This window comes from Cervus elaphus, chromosome 1, assembly GCF_910594005.1.
Source record: "Cervus elaphus chromosome 1, mCerEla1.1, whole genome shotgun sequence".
NCBI classification, from domain to species: Eukaryota; Metazoa; Chordata; class Mammalia; order Artiodactyla; family Cervidae; genus Cervus; species Cervus elaphus.
In genome coordinates this window covers 78895272-78923160 of record NC_057815.1, presented here as the reverse complement: position 1 = coordinate 78923160, position 27889 = coordinate 78895272, and the positions used below count along the sequence as shown (strand labels likewise).

The 27889-nt window shown below is 46.1% G+C and overlaps 1 protein-coding gene across 8 annotated transcripts in view; it reads right to left on the bottom strand.

The window, feature by feature from the left end:
* Positions 1–27889, bottom strand: part of CD44 (CD44 molecule (Indian blood group)) — an 89048-nt gene that overhangs the window by 48937 nt on the left and 12222 nt on the right. For all 8 annotated transcript variants that reach the window (XM_043909190.1, XM_043909199.1, XM_043909216.1 and 5 more), the window contains one exon: positions 2653–2818. In XM_043909190.1, the coding sequence (XP_043765125.1) occupies positions 2653–2818 (166 nt within the window). The remainder of the gene's footprint in view (positions 1–2652; positions 2819–27889) is intronic.

The following is a 27889-nucleotide window of genomic DNA, read 5'->3' as shown; positions in this document are numbered from 1 at the left end:
TCCTATGGCAGGTATCTGATTCACAGCTACCTGAGTGAAATTATGGAAATATATTTTGCAACATTTAGAACCAGCTATGGGTGAAATGATAGATTTCTTTGGCACAGTTTTTCTTTCCCTTTTTTAAATAATAAAACTCCTGGTGAACCCACACCCCATTTTATTCCCATCACATTCTGCTAGCCCGTATAACACTGACATTCTAGAATTTACAATACCCTCTGTAAATTATTCCTAAGTGTTTACTACATTGTGTTGACTGTAGGTTTTACATGTCACCCTGTCCATAAGTTAGGGATATTAAAATTTTTATGTTTGTATACTACATAAGTTGACTTAGCACACATGCACACATACTACATGAGTAGGTTGTTGTTCCCAGGAAGAAAAGAAATACTCTGCAAATCCATCCATGCAGCAGACTTTCATCTTTCTTTTGCTCTCGGTTCTTCGGGAGGGCTGGGTCATTAAATCTTGCCCTGGGCTCAGAAGCTGGCCTGGAGTCTAGACTCCTACCCATGCAAGTGATGTGGCCCAGGACAGGCTGTAGAACTAAGCCTCGGTTGCTTACTCTGCAAAGTGGAGTCATACAACCAACCCCTGGTGCAGTTTGAGGATTAAGACAGAGATACGCATAGATGAGCTGGGGTCTGTGCTGTGCTCACTGAGTCATGTTTGATTCTTTGCGACCCCGTGGACTGCAGCCTGCAGGCTCCTCTGTCCACAGGATTCTCCAGGCAAGAACACTGGAGTGGGTTGCCATTTCTTCCTCTAGAGGATCTTCCCAACCCAGGGATCAAACTCAAGTCTCCTGCATTATCAGGTGTAGTCTTTACCACTGAACCACCTGGGAAGCCCTTTGTCCAGCATCTAAGGGCTGGATAATTGGCCAATGGGCACAGTAAGAACTTCCCTTGTTCTCAGCATATAAGAACATTTCCGTATTTCATGTTTTCCTTGCCTGCATTTCACAATCAAAATTCAGCTTACGAAATCCACTTTCTTAGGCCACTGGCCTAGTCAGGGCCATATTTAAATAATTAGCCTTAGGGATAGAATAAATGGACCTGCTAATTAACTTTCCTGCATTGTGCCTTCACCTCAAGTTCAGAAGCTACCCGAGCTATCTGCTCCTTTTATATTCTCCCAGACCCTGCTGGAACACACGCAGATGTCTGCACACATCTGCTCTTCACTTCAGAGCAAAGCTGCTCAATAGAACTTTCTGTGAAACAGAAACATTCTAGAATCTCAGTTATCTGATAAAAGTAGCTGCCAGGCATTTGTGGCTAATTAGGCACTTGAAACATCATTAGTGCCACCAAGAGCCAAGGTTTTTATTTTATTTAATTTTAATTAGATGTCAATAGCCAAGCGTGGCTAGGGGTCACCGTATTAGAAAAACTGAAAAGATGCTTCATTTTCCTAAGTCTCAGTTCCCACCCAGACTACAGGTGCCTTACCCAAGGACAGGGGATAGATGCACTTAACTTACATTGAATGGTTTCCAAAAAGAGTTCTGCAGCTAGACTTTTTAAAAAGCAGCCTGTGTTTGTATGTGAGCGTGTTAATGAGAAAAGAGAACCATGTTACCTAATGTCACATTGCAAAAGTGCAGAGGGGCAGCTGCAGGACGGGGCGGAAACTTCGGACCGCAGTTGTCCAGATTCCCTAGGGTTCTTCTCATGAAAACAAACCAAACCCAAACACCTCACCACGGTGGTCACCACTGCTCGCTCTTAATGTGCACCACTTACCACAGGGCTGTAAAAAAAATTCAGAAAATAAGGGCCATGCCTGCTGTGAGGGCTGCCCAAGTGGCTCAGCGGTAAAGAGTCCACCTGCCAATGCAGGAGATGCAAGAGATGCAGGTTCAATCCCTGTGTGGGAAAAATCCCCTGGGGTAGGAAATGGCTACCCACTCTAGTGTTCTTGCCTGGAAAATTCCATGGACAGAGGAGCCTGGCAGCCTACAGTCCATGGGGTCGCAAAGAGTCAGACACGACTAAGCAGCTGAGTGTGTACACACGAGCGAGCCTGCTGTGAACATCCTGGACAGAAGGACCCGAGGACGGCTCCCTGAGCGCTGTGAGATCCGGTAGGAGGCGCTCAGGAGGCCTCCCTCAGCCCCTCTCACCGCTTTGCAATCCCTTGTAATAATATACATCTTAATAATTCTCGTGCCCTTTTCTCTCAAATCAGAGCAACACAGAAGAGAAACAAAATCAAACGAGAGAGTTTGAAAAGCCTGCTTCAGCCAAGTCTGCAGGGTCAAGCTCCACCAGGCACGTATTTATCTTAAACACTGTTACTTGGTTTTTCGATTTCTTGTGGTTCTGACAATGATACTGCTGGCTTCTTCAAAGCGCGCTGTCGACAGGAGCTTCAGGCAACCTGAAGATACCAACCTAAGACCTTGAAAGCCTCCCCTGGGAAACCCTGCTGTGATTCACAAAGGTGTCTTTGGCTGGCCTTAAATTTTAGTAGTCATACTGGTTCCAGATTGACTTGCCCAAATTCATGGGTGGGGCCGACTCTTCAAGCAACTTAGCTGTCAGAGAGGACGCTTCCGGGCCTAAGTCCCGCCCCCTGGACCCAGGCAGCTAGCCTTCCGCAGTGGGCTTGGGGTGTAGGCAGGTGCCGGTCCCTTACCTGCAGGTCTCAAACCCTATGCTCCGGGCCACCTCCATCTGGGCCATGGTGGGAAGCGTGCTATTGAAGGCCTTGCAGAGGTCGGCAGCCTCAGTCTTGGAGATGCTGTAGCGACCATTCTTCTCCACGTGGAATACGCCTGCATATCGGCAGGTTATATTCAGATCTGTGGGATGAAAAGGAAAGGTTAGATTATTCTGCATCCATAATTTGGAAAGGGTGAGAAGTTTGTTTTAGAGCAGCCTCATTGCAAAGCCAAATAATCTTCCCTACTGGCCAGAGCCTTCCACCTTCACTGCAGCATGTCAAAGCGTCACTGCCTCATGCTTAAATCTGAGATAAGAGGCAGGAAAGTAGCATCACTTGTACATTCTGTCCAGGTGGCGCTGGTGATAAAGAACCTACCTGCCAACGCAGGAGACATAAGAGACCTGAGTTTGATCACTAGGTTGGGAAGATCTCCTGGAGGAGGAAACAGCAACCCACTCCAGTATTCTTGCCTGGAGAATTCCATGGACAGAGAAGCCTGGCTGGCTACAGTCCATGGGACCACAGAGAGACACAACTGAGCGACTGAGCACATCATTGAGAAAACTGAGGCTCAGAAAAGTGAGCTGCCCAAGGAAGTGAGGGTTGCTGTCCAGAGCCTGTAGCTGCCTTCCTGAATCCCAGCTGTTCTGTTTTAGCAATATATTCCCGAGCTGATAGCCAGGGTGGGAATGTCTGTGACTGCCGTGTCCCTGGGTACCCAGCTTCTTTGGGGTTCTGTGTGGCATCATCTTTCAAGAACCCTGAGAGGTGACTTATAGGTGAATTATATACATATTATTCATAGGTGAAGAAACTGGAGCTGAGAAAAATGAAATGACTTCCCGAAGTCACCCAGCAATTAAGTGGCAGAGCTGGAATTCCATCTCAGGTCTGTTTAACACCAAAACCCACGCTCTGATCCACTTATTCCCGTGTGCCCAGGAATTCTTTCATATCATTAGAGCAAGTCTTCACTCTGGAGGGATACACCTAAACAACTGTGACCTAATGACAAAGATAGGGTCAGTGTTAATGGAACTGTAAGGACAACAACTGCTCTCTCCTTTCTGAGCAGGAAGTAGCTTCCAACCACGAGAAAACAGTGTCTGACAAAGTGCAAACCGAGATGATAAGAGAACTGTGAAACCTCTCCACAATCTTTCTCGATTCTGAACACGGTAAAAGAAGAAATGGCGCTTTGAAAAGACATAAGGCAGTATCAAGTGATTTTCTTTTCTTTGTTTCACCAGCACACAGTTGCTTTTAAAGAAGTGTCAGAACTAGGTGAAACGGAGCAAATGTGTTCGGGGGATTTCCTTTCTGGTCTAATGGTGTCCTTCGGAAGCCACTCACACAACGCTTGGCTGATGAGGCTAGAAGAGCACAGAGGAGGGAAACGGACAAGGTGCTTTTGAAATACTGTTTGTTTTTACTGACATTTTCAGCTTTGGCTTCGGTTGACCAATCTTTGCCAAGAGAAACTGTTGCGCTGAGTGACTGTCCTTCCGGAGGCACTCTCAGTCTTGCTTACAAAAGAGAAACAAAGCCTCCCAATCAGCTTCTTGGAGGTGAGACTGTTAGGAGAGATCTCAGCGGATGCCAGGAGAGGCAGTGCGTGGCCGTCAGCACGCGGCCGGGTGGCTGCTGTCACTCCCAGGTTTAATATAAAGTCTGGGACATGGACAGTGGCTTGGAGCTAAATGGCAGTTTCTGTGTTATTAACATGAATTTGAGTTTGCCACCTGGCATGTAGAATATGCAAATGCGAAAGGAACCATTCAGATTGAGACTTGTGAATAAAATCTCTTGAGTTCCACGAGGAGTAACCAACATCCCTTGACAGACAACACACACATGCATGTGTGAAGGTGTCTCTCCATGTGCATGAGACTAGTGAGTGTGTGTCGTGTGTGCTTGTGGTCAGCCAAGACAGGAAAGCACGGATAAAATCTAGCTTCAGCCTTCCTAGAAATGCAAAAATTAAACGGGGCGTGCAGTAGATCTCAGAAAAGGGGCTGCTGGGTGAATGAAGAAATTCTATACAATGTGAGGATTCCACAGCTTATATTCATCTTAGTCTCACACATAAAAATGGTCCCATCCTAGCCCTGATGGTATTCAGCCATCTGGCAATTCCGAAGACGGTTCCAACACCTTCAATTCAGGTCAAGAGTATTCACAGTTCCTCCCCTCTGGGTCCCTCGTGCCTTAAAAAGGACCAAGCCTTTCAGGGTTGTGTATCCGTTAAGTCTTCATACTGTATGAAAATTTTCCAACACTTTCTTAACACTTACACAAGCGGAAATTACTACCCCCAAAGGGTATTAGTAATACTAACAGCAATAATAGCTGTTAACACATATTGTGCACTTATGATGTATAGGCCAGACACTCTTCTATGCATTTGACAAGTATTAACTCATTTTATCCATAAAACCCCGCTATATGGTAGGTAACATTATTGTCCCCACTTTCCAGACACAGAAACTGAGGCACAGAGAGGGGAAGAAATGTGCCCAAGTTCACAGAACTCGTAACGATGGAGCCAGGATTCAAACCCAGCCAGTCTGGGCATCAAGAGACCACAGGCTTAACCACCAGGCCACTACTCCTAAACCCAATTTACAGAACATTTTATGCACTCTCAACCTCCCCCATTTAGAGCCCGAAATATCCCCGAGATTTAAGTTAGAGCAAGGCTGAGGCATGAGTAGCCATGGACCACCAATCACAGGACAGCCACCCATGTCCATGGCAATGGCCACACTGCCAACACCTGTAGAAAGGCAGGACTCCCCAGACATCTGGGCATCGCTCTGGATAAACAGAGATCTCTGTGATCCAGGAGCTGCCATGACTCAAGGGCCTAATAGTAAATGGCCAAATGAATCTCTCCAACAAGCCTGTCCAGCTGGACATGAATCAAGAATGCTTTCCACTGGGCCCTCTGGTCTCCAATAAATCATGAAATAAAGGAGTGATCCCATGTTCCTCCCTCTGAGAGATCTGATGGGCAACAGTAATGGTTGGAGGCCACTTTCAGATTCGGGGTGGTGTCTTTCTGGAGGGAGAGTGTTTGTTATGATGGGGTTGCCAGGAGGACAGAGGAGTCACCCAGAGATCTCACTGCCCATGTGGGAAGAGCTCTACCAGTGGCCTGTTGGGAAGACCACAAAAAACGTGCTCACCAAGAGACCTGTGTAATCCACTCTCTGGCACCAACTCACAATGAAGCCTTGTAGTTCAACTTAGAGGAGATATACCCAAGGTATACCCTGGCTTCAAGTCCTGACATTGCTACTAGCTCTGGGTTACACAGATAGATAGTTCCTTAATCTCTCTGACACTCTGCCTTCTCCTTGATGGGATGACAACGCCATCAGGTTTTGTGGGACTGTGAAATGAGACAAAGCATGTCAAACACTCCATGTGATGTTTGGCACTTAATTAGAGCCAATGGGTGTTTTATACTCATTAGGTGCGTGATCTACTTCAGCTAAATTAATTCTCACAAAAATGCTATGGAATAGGCACTACCGCCAAGCCCATTTTAGAGAGAAAGAAACTGAGGCACAAACAGATTAAATAGTGTGTCCAAAGTCACCCAAGTGGGCAGTCAGGGTTCCACCTCCTGTGCTATGCCGCCAATTCCATGGGGTTCTAGGTAAATTTGTTTTACTAAACCAAAGCTGACCCATAACACCATGAATCTTGCCTATATTTTTCACTAAGACTCACGTCAAGAAAAATAGATCTTTTTAGTAAAATCACCCTAGCACATTTCAAAATCTTGCCGAGGGCCTGAGATGAGTAGCTTCTTGGTTTACTCCAGTCGCTTCACAAGTGGGAGAAAATCACAGCCTCTTCTGAGAGTACCACCCTGTGTAATCTTTACCCAACGCGCCATTGTCTGAGGGTCCCCAGAGTTTAGAAGGTGAGTAGCGCTGGGGAGGGGATGTCATACAGCTGACCAGTAGGGCTGAGGGACAAAAGTTTTCATGAGCGGGTCTTCAGGGGTCTATAAACCTGTGAAATTACTTATATGCAAGATTCTGTGTGTATGTACGTATCTATGTATCTGTAGGCATGTGCAGGCAAGTGTGTACACGTGCGTAGGTGTTTTGCTGGGGACGGCATCCCTGGGTTTGTATTAGCTTCTCAAAGATGTCCATGACAGAAACAGGTAATGAATTATAAGAAATTATTGTCTTTAAAGTCAAAGTGTTAGTCACTCAGTCATGTCCGACTCTTTGCGACTCCATGGACTATAGCCCACCAAGCTTCTCTTTCCATGGGATTCTCCAGGCAAGAATACTGGAGTGGGTTGCCATGCCCTCTTCCAGGGGATCTTCCTTTAAGGTTTCTTCGTTAATTAGAAATTCCAGGATTCTAGAATTTTGGAACTTCTCTGTGGGCTTCCTGAGAGCAGTGACTGCGTCTCTCCCCAGGACCTTGTACAGTACCACAGAGGTAGGCGCACATGGAACAAATGAATGAAGCAAGGAAATGCTCCCCACTCCCCCCAGGACAAACAGACTGTGTGAGATACAAACAAGACAAGTCGTGTCTAAAAGAATCAGCAGCTGGCCTTTTTGAGAATTCCCCAGTAGATACTTCAAACGTCTTGAAGCATTTGCTTCTGAAAACTTTTGCCATTTTCCCTGAAAGCAAATGTGGCAGAGACCAACTTTCAGCTCTGTAACCAGTATTGTCTGTCTGGACTTCACAGTCGTCCTCTCCAAGGTGAGCACAGCCTTTTTGCATCCTATCATAGGCCCCCTTCTGAGGCCGGATCTCCTGAGACAGAACACACACAGGGTACCCCACATGCAGACCCCAGGAGGCCATCTGCAGTCATGCTGTGCCCAGAGACAGTTCTCTGAGCCAGGCTTCTCCAGATGGCCCCAAATGAATTAGTGTGTTTTCCAACAGGCGCCACCTAGATGGGCCTGGCCCCTTCCATCATCTCCTCAGAAAGGGTGAGGCAGCATTAAGGCAGAATGAGATTTTTTTTTTCTGATTTGGTCTCACCAGAGTAGGCTGTGTGTCTGGGGAAGTTGGTCTTCTTGAAGACCGGGAGAAGGCCAGTTCCTGCAACTGAGTAACTCGTGTATTTTCCACGGCCATGATAATAACTGCAAACATTCATCCAGCACCTAATTGAACCCATATGAGGTTTTTAATATTTTACACCTAAAAATTCATTTAATGCTCACAGTAGTGGTGGCTATGTGGCAGGCACTTTTATTATCCCCATTTGACACAGAAGGTAACTGAGTCTTTGAGAAGATAGGAATGACCTGAGCCAGGGGCCAGCAGACCAGATTTCCGACTGGGCAGTCTGGCTGATCACAGTGCAGTGTTAGGTGGCACCTCATACGTGGGACAGATGCTAAGCTACAGGAAATCCTCTTCTTCTCCACGTGGTTTGTAAGGTGCAGAGAGGTGAGAATTTAAAAAGGGCTCTGCAGAGAGAAATTTGAGCTTATTAAATATTAACAAGCTTAAGTATTATTTTAAGATCACAGGTCTCTTGATTCTGGACCAAAGGCTTAAAAAGGTAGGGCCCTTCTCCTAAGAGTTTGGGAAGATGTCTGTGGGAAAATCTGCACTAATGGAACTTACACCCTTCTCCCCGAGGCAAAGATGCCAAGGAGGTCCCTGTGTTTGCTGACTTTCCCCAACAGAAGGCTGGCTTCCTCTTTCTCATCCTACCTGTCCTCTTCCCGTCATCCCCTTGAAGATCAAAGACTCCAACCCCAGCTGCAGCTTCAGGCCTCCTCTGCCCTTTACAGTCTGAAGACTCTGGCAGAGATCAGGCAGGGCAGAATGAAGACAGGTTGACCTAGGACTGGGATACCAGACCACAGTCTGTCCCTGTGACATTTTGAGATATCTGATGACCAGCCTACAAATTTCAACAGACCAGGCCATCCCAGCTGGGGCATGACACTCCATCCACTCCATCAAACTCCTGGAGTCAATCACATGCAAGCCAAAAGCACTTGTGGGTTCTCCACATTTTTCACCTTTATACTGTTTATCACAAGTTAGCCAGGATCCTTTTTCTGTCTTCTGATTTGCTGAGCTCATGTCTGGAAAAGGTTATGCAACTCACAAATCTAATGGAACTGATTCTGATCAGAATTAAGGAGAGAAAAGGTCAATTTTTTTTTTAAAAGCACTATTGCTAATTGGATCACCTGTGTTTAAAGCCAGGCGGGATAACAGGGAGCAGCTAACCAAATTCTCATGAGACACAAAACATGAGGAAAGAAAAACCCACAATGACTAAGCATGCCCCCCAGCCATTGTGAGAGAAGCAGGACCTCCAGGGTCCATAATTGCTAGATTCCTGACCCCTGTCCAGTGCTCTGATTACTGAACTTGCTTTTATAAGAGGCCTGAGCAAGCCGTTCCAATAAAGGCCACAGTCCACAGTGTTAATGGGACACGAAGAAACCATTCTGTTCTTCATTGCGATTGTTTAATGCCTTCAAAGCCCAGAAGTTTCCATCTAGGAGTCTTCCTGGCAATTACAGCTCCTGCTGCCACCCAGGTCTGCCAGTCCAGAAGGCTGGCAGCGTTCCTGCTGCCCCACATCTCTCACCCCCATCCCCTGATGCCCATGTGATGGGCGCCTGATGAAAGGGTCTATTGTTCAGCACCCCCTTCTGATCCAGGCCAAAATCACGCTCAGTGGCCGAATCGCCTTTGGCTGCCCCAGGCAGACCATGAGTCTTGAGTGACTCAGTCTCTCCCGGAATTGCCCTGGAGGCGGGTGAGGGTTTAATGAGCAGAGAAAATACTCATACACCATCATCCCCAGAGAATTTCCTCCAGAATGTGTTCTGGGTGGCTTTCAACTGAGCTATTCATCTCCTGGCACTCAGAAGGGAAATGCACCCCAATTTTTTGGCGCCCGACTCTATCCCCTGGCCTCTCAGCCTTCTGTCCAAGGAGCCTGTCATGGCAGCCAACACTGAACCCACAAGGACCTATCACATCTGCTCTGTCAGAGGCGAGTCCAAGGGCTCTCAGCCACTACCCTGACCCTTCAGTCTAGGCCTCCAAAGGACCAACCCCATGAAGCTCTTAGCTTGTTTGTACAGAGTCTAAAGAAAGAGCCCCCACCCCTGCCTCCTGGTGGAAGGATGGGAACTGGGGGAGAGGAGAGGGTGGGAAGGTCTGCTTAGGCCCCCACTCCTGATCCTGGATCCAACAGTCTTTCTAGCCAAAGAAAGTGTGTCCCAGAACTGTCACCTCAGTACCCAGTTCTGTGAGGCTAAGTGGTTTTTGATGAGTGAGTCTCCGGGAAGACAGCTGAGGGAGAGAAACCACAGCGTGTACCCCTACATGTTGCCATGGTGACCAGAAAATGCTCTGGGCCTAAGCCCTTTGTTTTCTTCTGTTTTCTTCTTTTTTGGATCATATCTGTTTAACAGACTGACTAACACAAACCCAGGATGTGGTTAAAAACAAATGAAAAAGTATCTCAGGAGCCCACATGGGGTTTTTTTTTCCTGTTGCAAGTAGAAAAAAAAAAAGAGAGGTCCTACTTTGTTTCATAACTATATATACTTGGGGGGGGGGTGGCTAGTTACAGTTATATCACCTATCTAGTTCAGGTACAGCTCTGGCTCAGGTCTGGAACCGGATCTTTGAGGAACTGGCTGGTTTTATTTTGAGGGGAGTACTTCACGAGGGGCTTCCCTAGTAGCTCAGCTGGTGAAGAATCCGCCTACAATGCAGGAAACCCCGGCTGGATTCCTGGGTCGGGAAGATCCCCTGGAGAAGGGCTAGGCTCCCCACTCCAGCATTCTTGGGCTTCTCTGACGGCTCACACAGTGAAGAATCGCCTGCAGTACGGGGGACCTGGGTTCAATCCCTTGGGTTGGGAAGACCCCCTGGAGGAGGGCGTGTCAACCCGTGCCAGTATTCTTGCCTGGAGGACGCCATGGACAGATGTGCCTGGCGGGGTTCAGTCCATGGGGTTACAAAGAGTCAGACACGACTGAGCGACTAAACACAGCATAGCACACTTGATGAGAGCTGAGGTGGGCTGAGACTGTCACTCACAGAGAACAGCTGTTTTTCGGGAGGGTTAGTGAGTCACTGACACGCAGATGACCTGTAGGGCCCCATCTGGGAGAAGGGCGAAGGGGTTCTAGCCTAAATCCTGTTCATCGTGAGCTGCGTGGCCTTGAATAAATCACTCTCCATCTCTGGTTCATGCCTAAACTTCCTGCCTCCCAGGATGAATGGAGGAGTTAGGAAATGCTTGAGCTAGCAGAATAAAGCAGGGAGGCGCCAGATGCACACCTGGGGTGGTATGAACATCTCAGAACACTTTTCAAAAATCTTAATATTAAGACGCATACAGGCTCCAACCCCAGCAGAACAGGTGGATCAAAGCACAGGTGTCAGTAATATCACTCTGGTGGGGTCTTTCCAGCTCCAATTATGAAGCATTTCCACATCCAAAAGCAGTCTTGTGAGGCCCATCAGGTAGGTACTATGGCCCCATTTCACAGATGAAGAAACTAAGGAGCAAGAGATTCAGAGACTCCTAAGTCTTACAGAATTTGAATAAAACCCAGACCTCAACTCAGATTTTCGAGGTATTCTGATTTTCCCCATTATCTGTGGTTCTGACCTTTCCATCTTGGGTGTCAGCCAGCAAAGGCGAAGACAGCATTCAGACAGAAGGGTGATGGTTTTCATACTTTACCTTCCCTTCTCCTCCCAATGATGTCTTAGGCAGAACCACAATATTTAAGAATGGAGGGAAGCAGAGGTGCTTCCGTGGGAGCTGGAGTGAGGATGAAGAGGTCAAGACCCTAGATCCAACAGTGGCTCATTCTTGCCCAGCCCCTACCCCACCCCACCAAGGGTCCTGATACCCTCCACAACGCTTTAGGAAGCTGCATGGAACACTCAGGAAACCACTGCACTAGGGGCCCATAATAGCGATGATAACCACTGCTGGGCAAGACATCCTCTGTGCCAGGGGCTCCAAAGCACCCTAAGAGGGTGAGTCACCCCCAAGACAGCTGTGAAAGCAGAGGGTCACAGCGCTAAGTCATTAGTACAAGGCTCTGCAGCTCGAAGGCTGCAGCCCAAATGAAATGCATTGTATAAAATGCTTTATAAATGATCCAAGCTTAGTAATTTTAAAAAAAATGCTCTCATCAGTCTCAAGAATAAAAATATCTTGCAATGTAAAGCTCTCCTTAAAGGTTGGTCCTGGTTCACCCTGTGGAGAGAAGATAGCTAAGTCTGCCTTTCCAAATCTAATCTACAGTGATGGGAGCTGATCAGCAATGGACTCGAGAGGATTGACAGATCCAGAAACTGAGGTGAAGCTGCTGTCCTCCAAGGTAGAGCCATCCAGGGTGAGCGGAACAGAAGGCCAGCACCAGTTCCCGCAGAGCCCAGCAGGACTGCCCAGGCTGGGGTATCTCCAACTTGGATTTGAATTCCTTGACCCTATCTCTTCCAGCATCCTTTCAAGGGATGAAGAAAAGATTCTGGAATCTATGGAGCTGCTTTTTGGTGTCGGACATTAATCTAGGTGTGGTAACAGTGTCCTACCATGGGAACCCCAGAACGGCTTTGAGAGGTCAAATCATCAACTCCATTTTGCAGATGAAACAAGTGAGGTTCAGAGCACAACTGACTCAACATTCGACTGTGAAACTGGCATGGTCACAAGCCAAACGCTGGAATTACACCTGGCCTCTGACATGAGTTACTTTAGATGTTTACCAAAGCCACGCCCCTCTGCTTGGGGCACAGAAACTCTCACACTAGGGGCTGGAAATGCAAGGACCCTGTTGGGTGTGGTTGGGACAGGTCCTACTGCTAGACCTCTGGCTGGGCTCCTCTGTGACATTACCACTAATGGAGTACCTACTGTGTGCTAAGTGCTTCACACTGATTGTCTCATTTAATTCCCACAACAAGTGTATAATATAAGGACTATTACCTATATCAGACCTTATTACAGATAAGAAAACTACAGTTTTGAGAGGTTAAAAAACTTGTTCTTTTCCTATTCATTTATTTATATAATTAAACGTAAGTTGCCTCTATAAGTTAATTATGTCAAATTAAACATTTAATTAATTGACATTTTAATATTTAATTGTTGACATTTTACCCGTTTTTCTTATTTCTGAATTTTGGTACTTGGAATACAGACTCTTATGATGTCCAAAAAGAAGAAAATAATTTGTCCAAGTTTGCACTATTAAGGGGTCAGGCAGCCTGGCACCTTTACGTGGACTGAGATAGAACAAGAACCAGGCCTTTAGGTTGCCCCTTTCCTCTTCAAATACAACAGCAGTGAACTGATGCAGCTACAAAAGCATGTATTGATAACAACAAGTATTAAAGTGACCAAGGAGAATTCTAGATTTCCACTGATTTTGAATTAGGAGGGCTTGGAAATCATCAGGTCGTGTTTTTGTGACTCAGTCATTCTCTCTTCTCATAGATTATGTTTCTCTCTCTCAGATGCTAAAGTGAAGAGCGGTGTGTGTGCACCCATGTGAATCAGTCTCCTTTGCAGTTCAAGAACCTGACCATTATTCATTCTCCAGACGCTTTTGGAATATTACTCAGCCATAAAAAGGAACAAAATTGAGTCTTTTGTAGAGATGTGGATGGACCTAGACTCTGTCACACAGAGCGAAGTAAGTCAGAAAGATAAAAACAAATATCATACATTAATACATAATGTGGAATCTAAAAAAATGGTCCAAATGAACTTATCTGCAGGGCAGGAATAGAGACACAGGCATAGAGAACGGACATGTGGACACAGAGGAGAAGGGGAGGGTAGGATGGATTGAGAGATTAGAATTGACGTATATACACTGCAATGTGTAAAGTAGATAGCTATTGAGAAGCTGCCATATAACACAAGGAGCTCAGCTCTGTGCTCTGTGATGACCTAGATGGTTGGGATTGGGAGGCAGGGGGGATGGAGGGAGGTCCAAGAGGGAGGGAATATATGTATACATGTAACTGATTCATTTAGTTATACAATAGAAACTAACACAACATTGTAAAGAAATTACACTCCAATAAAAAAAAAAAAGATTTATACAAACATTTCAAAACAGAAATCCTACAAAGGGAGACGCTGGATCATGGGGATATTTTTAAAAATCTGGGCCAGAAGATTTCTAGGATCAGTACGGTTCCAATTGCCCTGTGAGCTAAGAGCTTGTAATTCATACCTCTTCCTGAGCTTTCAATCTCTGAAATCTCATCTGTAACCACAGATGCCAGATGCAAATGCCAGGCTCCAGAGAGCTCATTCCTGACAAGCTTTTAAATCCGACTCAAGCCACAGAGTTTGGACCAAAATCTTTACCATTTCATGTGTAGCCGGTGTGGGCCAAACATAACTTCCCGCTCTTAAGGAACATGGCTCACACAAAAAAGCCAGGAGGCTTGGAAACAGAGAAGGTTACAAATGACCCTTCTGCCAAGCTGTCAAAGAAAATAATTAGATCTGGATTTTCCTTCAAATAAATGGTCGTTGGACACGGAAAGAGACCCCACTAGGTGAAGGCCTAAACGCCTTTCACCACGGACATTTGAGGGGCATTCTAGAAGCACTAGGATGAGCATGACAAGAACTCTTCTTACGAAATCTGTGCCTCTCAGGTCACTGTTGGTCTCCCTAGGGCACGGTGCAAGGCATACATTCAAAGCGCCTTCTAGAAGATACGATCCTGGGAGCTGAGGATACACAAAGTCCCTGCCCTGAAACAGCTTATGCTCTAGTGTGGGGAAACAAGACAGTCACGCAGGGAAATGCTTAGAATATAAATAAGGCAATGGGGTAGTGACAGCACTACACAAAAATAAAAGATAAACAGGCTGCCTCTTCCGGCAGTCTGTGTGGTCTGAGGCTCTCTTTTCTGAAGCTGTTGGGTATATTTTCCTTATTTATTGTGGGCCTCTTGGTGAGATCAGATACCTGACGAAAGAAAACACCTATACACAGAGAGAGATTAAATCATGTTTGGAACTCATCTTTGCCTTCCAGGGTCCATGACAAGATATCCCTAGAATGCAGACTTAGGATAAACACAGGAAACTTGGCAGGCAAAGGCCAAGGAAGCTGAATGAGCCAGCTTCAGTGTCCACTTGAGCCATAAGCTGGGTACAGAGTTGATGGAAGTGGGCTACAGACACCCATTCTGGGTCTTTGTCTGAACTTGAAGGAGGCAAATCAGTGTGACAGAGCAGCCCATCAGACTGCAACTGTGATAAGTCCACACACCAGCCCTGAAGACTTACAAGAATCTCCCTGCATCTTCAGCCTCTCGGAGTTTACAGTTACTAAGGTGATGGAGAAATCACTCCCATGGTACTGTAAGATGCTACAGCAACCAAGCTCATAAGTCTTTCACATTAGAGAGACTTAGGTCCAAAGCCCAGCTTGGGGTCCTATAGAATATTAGGCACACCATGATTTCTTAACCTTTCAGCCTCATTTCTTCCTTAGTAAAGAAAAGATGGTAACTCCCTCATGGGGTGCTTTTAAGTGTAAATGAAGACATGCACTTGAAACAGGTAGCAAAGTACCTGACTCTTAGTCAAGTGACTGGGATTTGATTAATATTAGACAATCACCTTATAGATTAGAGTGTATTTAAGGCTAATTCTGCTCTGACAATTCTTGATAAACTGGCCAGCCATTCACTGTATCACTGATAACAGCCACTCAAGACCCCAGTTAGGAGCCAGGAGCCTAATTATTCAGATACACAAGCCCCCACTCTATACAATATGTACAATTGACAGATAGGAAGGAAAGAAAGAAGGAAGAGGGAAAGACAGAAAAGAAGGAAGGAAGAAATCATCAGATAGATGAATGGATAGATGGATAGACAGACACTATTTATAGAACACTATTCTTGGAAGAAGTCTGCCTCAAGTGATAGTAACCCATAGAATCAAAATGGGTTCCACTGGGACCATTCCTTGTTCATCTTTATATCCGTGATGTCTGATTCACAGTATGGTGCCCAATAGATGTTTCTTTGGTTTGTGGAAATGCATTAGAGTCCAGTGACCTGGGATCTGGAGTTTGACTTCTTACTAATAAGCCATCAGTTCTCATCAGTAAGGCTTCAGTTTCTTTATCAGACCCAGGAAGAAGTTGGCTTTGGTAGTCTCTAGGTCCCTTGGCCAACCTAAGGCTCTGCCTTTAGAAGGACAAGTCTATGTTTCTTTCAAACTTGTTCTCTAAACCCAAGTGGCTCCCTCTTGCCTGCAGGGTTGTGGTATTTCCCTCCGGAATCAAGGCAGCGGTGGTGTGATGGCTGCGTCAAGCAGGCTGGAGCGGCCAACAAAAAGAAATAATAGACAAAACAAGAGTGTTACCAGCATCCTGCTCTCCGATTACACCAACTAAACGCCTTCCAGCCCACAGAGACTAGAACCTGCCCCATCGAAGTCGGAGGGAGAGAATGGTTTCAATTAAGAGAAGCACAGCAGGATCGCGGATTCCCTTAGAGAGACTACTCCTAAATTATTACAAACAGCCCCAGTGCTCCCTGTAGCAAATTTCAGCATCGCGTGCCAACTCAGACCATTCTTTAGCTGTGAGACAATCCTCCAGTGTGGTGCTTTCGAGCAGATCCCACCTGCACCCCTGGAAGTCGAGACGCCCACTCTCAATTGACTCCCTGATCTCTGGTGGTCTCGAAGGTCCCCCTGCCAGGGCAGAGAGCAAAGAGGGAGGTTCCCGCCACCTGCTTTCCCAAGGATGACTCTCAGTAGTACTAAATCGTTTCAAGACCGTTCATTTTCAAGGAGCCAGAAAAACCCAGATTCTCAGGAAAAGGAGACGCCTTGAAGCTTTAAGACCTCCAGTTCTGGAGATTGGGAGGATAGGATGGGCCCCATAAGACTGAGTGGGAACGCTGGTGTGGTATTAGAGGGAGTGGATTGAATTCCAGCCCCACCACATGACAGCAGAGCCTTCTTGGGCAAGTTACTTCATCTTTATGAGTCTCAGTTTCTCAGCCTATAAAATGGCTCTGAGGAAATGCAGTCATTCATTTACTGAACGGATATTTGCTGCACACCTCAAAGAGAGGTTTATGTGAGTTAGATAATAAACTCACGGGAAAGCATCAGCGTTGAGTTTGGTTCATAACAAGTGTTCAGTAAATGTTAATTTTTTTCCTTCTCCCACAGGAAGATTAAAAAAAAAAACAAAACACCCTGGATGACCAGTACCAGTTCTCCCATATACCAAGGGGACCCCTGGGTTCTGATTTATAATGTATTTACACTATGAACAATTGTTTGTGTTTTGATAGTCTTGTTTCAGCACAAACAGCAGTCTGCAACCACACTCTTAAGAAACTAAAAGCAAAATGAGAAGCTGACACAAAGGCGAACACTCCTATTAAAAGATGCAGAAGTTTTAGTCACTTCTGAGGTGCGGCTAGGAGGGGCCGGATCTTCCTTTCTTTATAGAGGCGAACAGAACTAAGCAGTTAAAGGTAATTAAAGGTATTTGGGGGAGATAAGAGGATTGAACATCCCAATATGACTGAGGGGTGGGCACTTCATGTATTCAAAAGCTGGTCCCCCAGCCCCAATCCCTCCACAACCAGGAAATTCCAAGCCTGGGCTTCTGGGGGAAGCAGTGGAGCCTGAGGAACTTCAAAATTTCCAGAATGAGATGGAAGCTACTGCATTAAATTGCCCCTAAGGGTCTTTCTACACTCTGAGACCAGGAAATAGCACTGAAAAGGAGTGCTTCTCCCCAAGAGGGAGGGAAATACCATCTCCTCCTCCAGCCTCATGCCAACTGTCAGCACCAAAGGCAGGAAGAGGCAGATCCTGCTGAGACAAGCAGCCTTGGAGACTGCCTGTCAGCAAGCAAGTAAAGACAGGCCTGGAGCGCGTCGGCCGACTCGTTTTCACCAGCTTCTGCAGCAGCCAAGCTTCCCGGAACATCCCCGGCTGCCGTGTATGCCTGGCAACAGTTGGTCCAGCAAGCAGGTGGGTGTCAGCACTTTGGTGTCCCCTCCCCACCAAATTAAATGCGATCTTATTGGCTAATATTTTGCCCAGAAATGGAATGAGCATCTTCCAAAGGCAGCTGGAAGCATTTCTCAAGCACAGCTGGAACAAAGTTTGGGCTGAATGAGGACAGGAGAGGTCCAGGGTCTAATACTGCTCCCTGTCAGTTATTCCACACTTGATCTGGTAATACTTACACAACCCTGCACCTAGGTATTATTACTCTGCCTTAAAGATAAGAAACCTGAGGTTCAGAGTGTTGTCAATTGCCACATAATTGATGAGGGGCAGGACTCGAACCCAGGCTTCTGGGTGGCTCAGTGGTCAAGATTCCGCCTGCAATGCAGGAGCCACAGGAGATGCAGGTTCGATCCCTGGGTTGGGAAGATCCCTTGGAAGAGGGCATGGCAACCCACTCCAGTATTCTCACCTGGAGAATCCCATGGACAGAGGAGTCTAGTGGGCTACAGTCCAAAGGGTTGCAAAGAGTCAGACACGACTAAAGCCACTCGGCATGCATGCAGGACTCAAACCCAGATTTAACTCCAGGACCCACAGTGCTTTCTAAGAGCCTGGGATACCAGACTCAGACCCCACTCATGAACCCCTGAACTCAGTGCTTAGCCCAGAGGCTGAACTGACAGTCAGTCCTCCTAACTACAAGGATGATGAGTAAACATTCTCTAATGTAGCCTTTAGAAGAAGACAGAGAACCTGACTTTGAGAAACTATTTCTTGATGGCCTATTTGAAAAGATGCCTGTTTCTAAATGTCTTCCAGAGGGTCTGGGAAGCTCATCTGGAGAAGAAACCGGATGAGTTTCCCAAAGATTTTAACAATGCAAACAATACAGAATACAGAAGTAGCTGTTGACTTTAGCCTTCCTGGCAATACAAATAACAGGAAGCTCAAACAGATAATAGGGTACCTTTCCTCTACCCTGAGAAACAGTTCTTAAGGAAGGCTGGAGATTATCTGATGATGTTTTTCTGTAAGGAAACTGAGCTGCCCCAAACAAGTTTCAAAAGAGAGCCATGGGGAGCCCCACCCTCTGTCCCCAGTAAGAAGAATCTAGAATATCTAAGGCTTGCCTCCCCAAACCTTGCTCCATCTCTTCTCCCCCTCAGCAGAACATGTTTCCCCCTTGTCTTTCACAACCATCCTGAACACTGCACATATTCAGCCTCTGTTTGGAGCCTTTGCAGGAAACCATGGAAGAGACTATATCTAAGTGATGATAGCCAAGAGGAATGGAAATTGGGGTGGTGCCCAGTCACAAAGGAAGGAGAAAAGATGTGGCCTCTTTGCTGACCCTCATTTGCTTTCTAAGCAAATTTGTCTCTTACTCCAATAAATAAATAGACAGATGATACATACATGGATGGATAGGTACATAGACCAACAGATAGATATAGATGATAGATATATATGATAGATACATGGATGGATGAACAGACAGATACATAATAGACACATGGATACATATATACATAAAATTGTTTTTTTAACTGAATTTGGTCATCACAGACTGAATCCAACAGGGTAAGCCACAATCTCACAAATCCAACCAAATAGTAAAGTGGATACAGGCCTTCAGAAAAGAGAAGACCAATTCCAAGTCTATTCATTCAACAAGGTTTTATCCAGTGCCCCCATGGGCACTGTGCTAGGCACTGATACCAGGGCACTGAAAAAGGTCAGAAAGGTCATTGCCCCAAAGCAGACGATGGTCCAGGGAAGAAGACAAACACTCAACAAGGCAACAACACGGCACAACAAATGCTGTAACAGAAGTGAAACGTGCTGGACGCTTGGTTTAAAGGGAAGCCTTTCGTCCCCAAGGCCTCTGCTGTCCCCAAGAGATGCCTCCCCGAGGCACTGTCGTTTCAGCTGAGAACTGAAGGACAGACAGGGAACTAGCGGCCAGGCTCAGCAGGCCTCGCAGTCAGGAAATTCACCCTCAGAATAAAGTGTAAATCATTTCAGTTTGATAGAATCCATTTCCTCTCGCTCTTTCATCATTAGATTTTGAGAAGCAAGGCCCCCTTCCTGAGTCAGAAACCATCACATTCTTGAGGTCCACATTAAACATCCCCTGGGTTTCTCTCCCCTGGATTCAGTCCTCATAAATCCTTTAATGATACTTAAGTGATAAAAAGGAATGGAAAACAAATTTAAAAATTCTGAGTTTCCCTCCAAGCTGTTAGATTCATGAGCACACTGCATGGAGGCAGGACACTGGCCCAGAAAACCCACCTGTCTATCTTTGGAGTAATCAAAATGTTAAGATGTTAGACCTTTGAGCTTTGGACTCAGAAACTATTAATATTTGGAAGGAGTTTTTCTTCTTATGAAAGAGCAATTATCCATACAAAATTCAGTAGTTAATTTAGATTCCCTGAAGCAAGTCTGATCCATGGGGAGTCAACACAGTGTGGTTGCAGGAACACCAACTCTGACAGTGGAGAACTTAGGATTCAAATCCTGAATCTGCATCAATTCTGTGATCCTGGGAAAATCATTAAACGTCTCTCCTCTACAGGAGTGTAATAATGCTAAGTGGGAAGTTGATGTCAGTGCTGGATTAGATAATGGAGCTGAACACACTTCACACACATTAAAACACTCCAGGAGTGTAGTTTTTGAAAAGGGAAGCCTGCTTTCTCCCTTGGGGGTCATCATCTCATAATTTACAGGAAGAGATGCTCTTCCAAGGTCGCAGTAATTCTTTTTAAATGCATCACTACAGACTCATGGTCTTCAGCAAAGTGCAGCTCCAGCAGCGCTGAGATGAGCTGGAATGATGAGTTTCTAATAATAAAGTTCTCAAGTGTGCAAAAGATGGGCTATTTCTTGTAAATTATAACAGATTTAAGGTTATTCCCTGATATGCTTTTATTGGAGAGAGAAAAAGATAAAGTTATAGCTATCGTGATTGAGTATAAACCCAGACCATCCAAGCCTCCAACTGCAGTGTGTCCCCCATGTGAACTCTTTGTCAGTGAGGTGTGTCTTCGAGAGAAGCGTGAGGGTGTGACTTAGAAAACACAAGAACTTGCCTTTTTTCTTTTGCCTACATAGAATTGTAGATCAAACTCTACCAGCTGTGTCGACTCCCTTAGTGCCTTATTGATTATAAGAGACATTGCTACCAATGCAATAAAATTCTTCTAATTGAAAGTGCTTCAGGGAAGACGAGGCCACCAACTCCTAACTCGTTTGGGTGGATCATGACTGGTCTAAGTTGAGCACTGTGGTCAGAGTTCTCCTTGCCAGTGATCCGGTTAGTGTGGGTCTCCTGGGGAATAGCACCCCATTCTTTCAATGAGAAGTAAAGTGAAGTCGCTCAGTCAAGTCTGACTCTTTGCAACTCCATGGAATGTAGCCCACCAGGCTCCTCCATCCATGGGATTTTCTAGGCAAGAGTACTGGAGTGGGCTGCCATTTCCTTCTCCAAGGGAAGTCAATTACGGACTTCTGGAAAAGCCATCCTTCCACTTTTTTAGAAGAGATATTTATGAATAAGTATCCCTTCTTCTGGTGGTAGACACTGCTTTTTGTTTTGTTTTTCCGTAGGATGCCTGGAACTGTGAGAGTCAATTTGGGACCATGAAGGAGGCTAAACTATAGGAAGACACTATGAGGGGCAGAGTGGAAAGCTGGAAGAAAACTGGATCTTTGATAACATCATTGAGCTTCTGGAATCATCCTGTTTCCATACTTCTTGCTGTGCTAGATAACAATTTATGAGGGTTGATAATCTGTTACTTACAGTGATAGCAGCTGACATGCACTGATGTGGGTATACCAAGAAATATGACAGATAGCAATTCCATGGGACTCACACATCATGGTTTGATGCATAGATGGGCTGTAGCTTTTGTTCAACCATGATAGCTATAACTCCATCCTTATCTCTCCAACCCAAGAAAGCACATCTGAACAAAAGGAAAAGGATGCCATCATCATCACTGGGAGGGGGAATAATCTGAATTTGTTCTTGTTTAGAAGACACAGTTGTTTCTAACTGATCATCTGGATGGCTGGTGCCTATACTCTGCTAATTGATAAATACTATTAGCATTGTGCATGTGTGTGTATGCACACGTCTGACTCTTTGTGACCCCATGGACTGTAGCCCTCCAGACTCCGCTGTCCATGGAATTTTCCAGGCAAGAATACTGGAATGGGTTGCAATTTCCTACTCCAGGGGATCTTCCTGACCTACGGATCAAACCTGTGTCTCCTGCATTGTCAAGCGGATTCTTTACCACTGTGCCATCTGGGAAGCCCAGCCTGTGCTTTTACCTGAAAGCATTCTAAGTGATGCTTTGTGGCGGGGGGCGGGGGGGGGGGGTTGTTTTTGTTTTTTCCTTACCACATCTATCTCACCTTCCTGATAGAGTCCACTCTGGTCATCTCCAAGTATTTACCTCCAACAAAGAGATTTTTAAAAAGTGAGGCTTTTGTAGTCAAATAGTTGGACATCTGAATTCTAGGGCTCTTGCCTGCTCCTCCTGCCTGGACCCAGTCAATGCACCTGCATAGCTGCTGGAAGTCATCCTACAAACCACCCCCTAGGGACACATCAATCAGACCCTGGCCTCAAACTCTTGCCACCAAAGTGTTCAAAACAAGACCAAGAAACTTCCAATAAAATGGACCAAATTTGACCCTAACCCAAGGCTTAATGCTCAAGATACCTACATAAATTATGAATTTTTCTCCCATGGAAAAATGATACTTTTTGTTTCCCAGAGTTTGGGTTCCTTCATTTCCCCAACATATACTTCTAAAAGTCTGAGTCAACTTGGAGGTTCTCATGGTTCTCTTCCCAGCACTGTCTATTGCAGGGCAGGTAGGACAAACCTATTGCTTTCAGAATTTTGAGGAATAAAACCTTCTTTTTTGGCCCTCTTGTTCAGAGGACCCTGTGTGAGGCAGCCAGAACAGGAGCTGCTGTGGCTACAGTTGTGATGAGGAGCTCTGACCCCACTTACCAAACTGTCCCCTGGACTTGAAAGCTGGTGGGAATGAGGAGTCCAACAGGTAGCCCCAACCCCGCCCCCTCCCCCGACATGGAGCTGCAGAAATCCTGCAAACACACTCATGCTATTCATTGAGAAGTCTTCTCTGATGCTCCAAATCAGGCACAGTCTCCCTGTTACATGCTCTCACAAGCTCCTGTACTTCTCCTTCTGAGCTCTGACCACAAGTGTAATTAAACAAGGGTGTAATGAGTTGTTTACGGCGTCTTCCCAGCTAGAGCGTAAGTCCCATCACAGCAGCAACTGTGTGTCTCTTGTTTAAGGTTGTATTCCTAGTGCCTGGCAGAGTGCCTGGCATATATTGGTATTCAGTCAATGCATGTTGAGTAAACAAATGCACCATTTGAAAACCACTGACTGCTCAGAGAGGATAGGTAAGAGCTAGGCCAGGTGATGCTGGGCCTTTTGGTTTCCAAAGGTTCATTGAGTCATAAAGGATCAAAACAAACACCAAGTATGCATGCACAAGGAACTACACAGGAAACCAGATCCGAGAACAGTGACGGCCCCAGCAGAGTATAAACATCTGCACCATTTCCCACTGTGTCACACATGCACACACAAAGCCTAAAACCCAGGACTATTTTCTCTTCCTCTTTGTCCCTTCACATCTCCTGGCCCTGGTCAGCCATGTGTCCTCCTGTCTAGTGCCCTTTCCTATCATCAAGGGATGAAATGGAAAGGGGACTGGATGGAGCGTCAGAAACCAGAGTTTTGACTCTAACCAGTTGTGTGACCTTGGGCAAGTCATGTGCAGTCTTCAAGATGGCCTTCCCATAGTCATCCAAAAGAAAGAGGTGGACTCTGTAATCTTCAGCACCTTTCCCCATGCTGCCACGCCATCATCATTGGCTCTGTGTCACCAGATCCTGAAAACTTCTCACTCAGGGCCCTTTCTCCTCTTCTCCCTCTTTGGATCCATAATTCAGTGCTGCTATAGGATGCAGCTCAGCCTTGCACCTTCTAAGCCCTGGCAAAGCATCTGAAAACCCTCCCTCATTTGCCTCCAGCACTTTGATTGAGTCACTGCATAGGGGTATTGTGACAGAACTTGGCAGGGCACCGCAATCCCCTGCAGGCTGGCTGTGTCTGCCCACCTCCGGAAACAGCAGGATCAAGAACTTGAGCACGTACCAAGGGCCCTAGATAAGCGCTACCCTGGAGAGGAGGGCAGCACATAGGAGACGGGTGAGCATTCCGAAGACTACAATTTCAATGACTGGGGTCAACCAGCAACAGGAGACAGAGATAAAGGTGAAAGTGACTTCAGGTAATAATAGAACCTTGTAGTTTCAACATCACATGTTTCTGCCTACCAGCACAAAACACTTTTCTACCAGCAGGTAGAGGTGGAGAGGCAGAGGGATTATTACCACCATGCCATTTCACATAGTATACTGAAACATTAGACAGATAAAGCCAGCAGCCCAGGGTCACACAATTAGGCTTTGACACGCTGGGAATTAGAGCAGTGTCCTAATCTCACCCAGGGGCTATTTCCAGTAGACTCCTGATGGAGCCTTTGTTTATCCTTTGGTTCTACCTTATCTTACCTGCCCAGGCAGTGAGCTTGCTTTTTTCCCTTGGGTATGAACAGGGGGAAACTGGAGCGGCTCAGAGTGGGCTGACCAGTCTGAGTTCAGAACCCAGCCTTCTTGACTTGGATGCTCCAGTGGGGCCAGCCTGTGGAATGTTACTACTGTTTGTTATCTAGGAGGCAAGGGAGAGCCCCCCTGTAGCAGCTGAGAATGCAGAGGCTCCAGGGCTGATAAAAGCTGTAATTAACATGCACATACAACCCTTTCATCTTCAAAGGCTTTAACTAACATGAGTTAGCTATCATCCCCATGGCTGAGGAATCATTTTCGTCTTCTCAGTTTACAGATGAAGAAGTTGACGCGAGAAGCTACCCTTGGCCATGAGGTCTGGCCCTTGTTCAAACAGAGGAGATTCCTGGCTCCAAGCACCTTACTTCACTAGAGTTGATAGGAAAACAGAATGTGAATGAATCAGAAGAGAGGGCTCAGGGGACCAAACTGCTCTGGGAAAGAGGCTGCATTTATGCCATTCTGGAAGGACACTGAGTCTATGGTATGGCTATTTAACCAGATTAAGTGGGCTAAACTCTCAGCGTTACACACACTATCAGAAAGTTACACTAGAAAAGCCTGCCGCTCTATTGCGGTGATGTCTGTGTGATACAGGAGGTCAAATCCTCCATACTGTGCCCATAACAGACATCATTAATTGACCTCAGCACTCTCTGTGGGCTTCCCAGGTGGCACTAGTGGTAAAGAACCCACCTGTCAATGCAGGAGACATAAGAGACATGGGTTCGATCTCTGTGCCGCGAAGGTAAAGAGTCTGCCTACAATGCAGGAGACCCAGGTTCGATCCCTGGGTCGGGAAGATCCCCTGGAGAAGGAAATGGCAACTCACTCCAGGATTCTTGCTGAGGAAATCTCATGGACGGAGGAGCCTGGCGGGCTACAGTCCATGGGGTCGCAAGAGTCGGGCACGACTTAGCGACTAAACCACCACCACCAATATTCTTGCCTGGAAAATTCCATGGAGAGAGAAGCCTGGAGGACTGCAGTCCATAGAGTTGCAAAGAGAGTCGGACATGACTGAAGCAACTTAGCACGCATGCATGCAATCTTTGCAGCTGAGCCAAGGTCTGGCTTCTTAGCACAGCCTCTCAGGCAGCCTCGAGTAATCATCAATGGGAAACAATACAGGAGCTGAAATCTGTTTGCTATTGCTGCCCTGCCGTAGAGCCTGTTTGCGATTCTCTTAAACTGCCAAAAGTTGCCAAAGTTTTTATCTCAACCAATGTTGGAACTGACCTTTTTCTGAACTCTGTCTAGCACTCTCTAAAGAGGGTGTCATGAGAACTTCTAAGTCTCTGGAATGGAATCTCATATATGGTGCCACTTGATCACTTGAAGTCTGTCCAACCTCATCCTTCACTGTTCTTCAACATGGTGTCTCTTAATTAAAGTGCACGGAGCCCCTTACTGACCCCAATCAAGTCATACTTATTTGCCCAACTTTAAAATTTCAGTTCATTCTTAATGCTTCCTTAAGTTGCTCTCCTTTCTCTGTTCATCTTCTTGAAGTGAAGTGAAATCGCTCAGTCGTGTCCGACTCTTTGCAACCCCGTGGACTGTAGGCCACCAGGCTCCTCCGTCCATGGGATTTCCCAGGCAAGAATACTGGAGTGGGTTGCCATGTCCTTCTCCAGGGGATCTTCCCAACCCAGGGATCGAATCCAGGTCTCCCGCATTGCAGGCAGATGCTTTAACCTCTGAGCCTCACGCTCAATTCATCCTCAAATTTTACTGCTTCCATGAAACCATCCTACACAATTGCCACACACAGAAATGTCTGCTCTTTTATATACTTTCTTCACTTGTTTAGTTCTTCTTTCACCAAACAGTAAATTCTCTGAGGACAGACACTAGACCTACTTCCTAACTTCTTTCCACAAAGCCAATCACATAATCGTTTTTAGTGCATTTACTCAGTCGGTGGGTTTATCTCCATTTTACACCCAGAGAAACAGAGGCAACTAATAAAGGAAAAACCTTGCCCACAGTCATCCTGTAACTAAGATGGAAAAATGCTGAGCCTCCGCTGGCCACATGTGGTTCTCACTTCTCCTTGAAGGCAGTGTCTGGGGGATTGACTGGATATACAGATGACTGGACCATACCCAGCAATTACCGAGAGCAATGCTAATGACAGAACTGAATCCATTCAGAAGTATTTCAACTTCTGGTCAGTGGATTCTAGATGGATATGAAACAGGGCACACCCAGGATGCACTGTGATCTGACAAGGGTTTTCAGTGACCGACAGAAGATCAGAATCCCAACAGAGCATTTAGTCTCTGACTTACCACCTTGAAGTGACGGCTTAGTTGCTCAGTCATGTCTGACTCTTTGAGACCCCACAGACAAACCTGCCAGGCTCCATGGAATTCTCCATGCAAGAATACTGGAGCGGGCTGCCATTTCCTTCTCTAGGGGATCTTCCCGACCCAGGGATTGAACCCAGGTCTCCTGCATTGCAGGCTGATTCTTTACCATATGAGACACCAGGAAAACCCAACTTATCACCTGGACAAACTCCTAAGTAATGTAGTCTTTCTAATTTCCTTTCCCACTTCCTGCCCTCACTGAGCAGGAAGTTTCTCTGGTTCCACAGAAAAGAAATAAATATCTTAGTAGGAGTCTGGAAGTTTCTCCATGGAAGCAGCAACTCACCATCTCAAAAGACTACTTATGCCACCTTAGTTATATACATATTTCTTTGTTTTGTTTTCAGATTCCCATGGCCATCCTAGTTCTTTTCCCTAGGATGCTACAGCTCATCCTCTAAGCACTGCTTTGGCTGAATACTGTGGTTCATTTTGCACCAACATGTTACAGGGATCCCTTAAGGAAAGCTGAGAAATCCAATGTGTTCATGGAGCTTTGAGAGTGAAGGACACAATCTTTTCTGTTCTTCAGGGGTTGACTTCTCTAGCCTCTTGAAGCAATGTTTGTTCAAAGAATATTGCACCTGGAAGTGAAGTGAAAGTTGCTCAGTCTTGTCCGATTCTTTGAGACCCCATGGACCATACAGTCCATGGAATTCTCCAGGCCAGAACGCCAGAGTAGGTAGTCATTCCCTTCTCCAGGGAATCTTCCCAACCCAGGGATTGAACCCAGGTCTCCTGCATTGCAGGTGGGTTCTTTACCAGCTGAGCCACAAGGGAAGCCCTATTGTATCTGGATCCTGTGGCTAATCCCAAGACTGGCTTTGGGCAGTTTTAGCTGTGGGACTGACACCTGTTGCTAACTTCTCTGGCTTAGACTTCATCTGCTTACCCACAAGTGGTCAGAAGGATCTGGCGGAGTCCTCTGAGCAGAGCACCTTGGCCCAGGAGTCCATCCGGCCAATTGGCATTTAGAGTATAACTCGGTCCATAGGCTTGTTTCTGGTGTGGGTTAATCATTCACTTCTGATATTTAATACAAACCAGGCATCACTTTTGTGTGTTGGGGGGCAGTCGGAGGGGGGAGGGACTGCACCATAGTTTGTTATTCCTT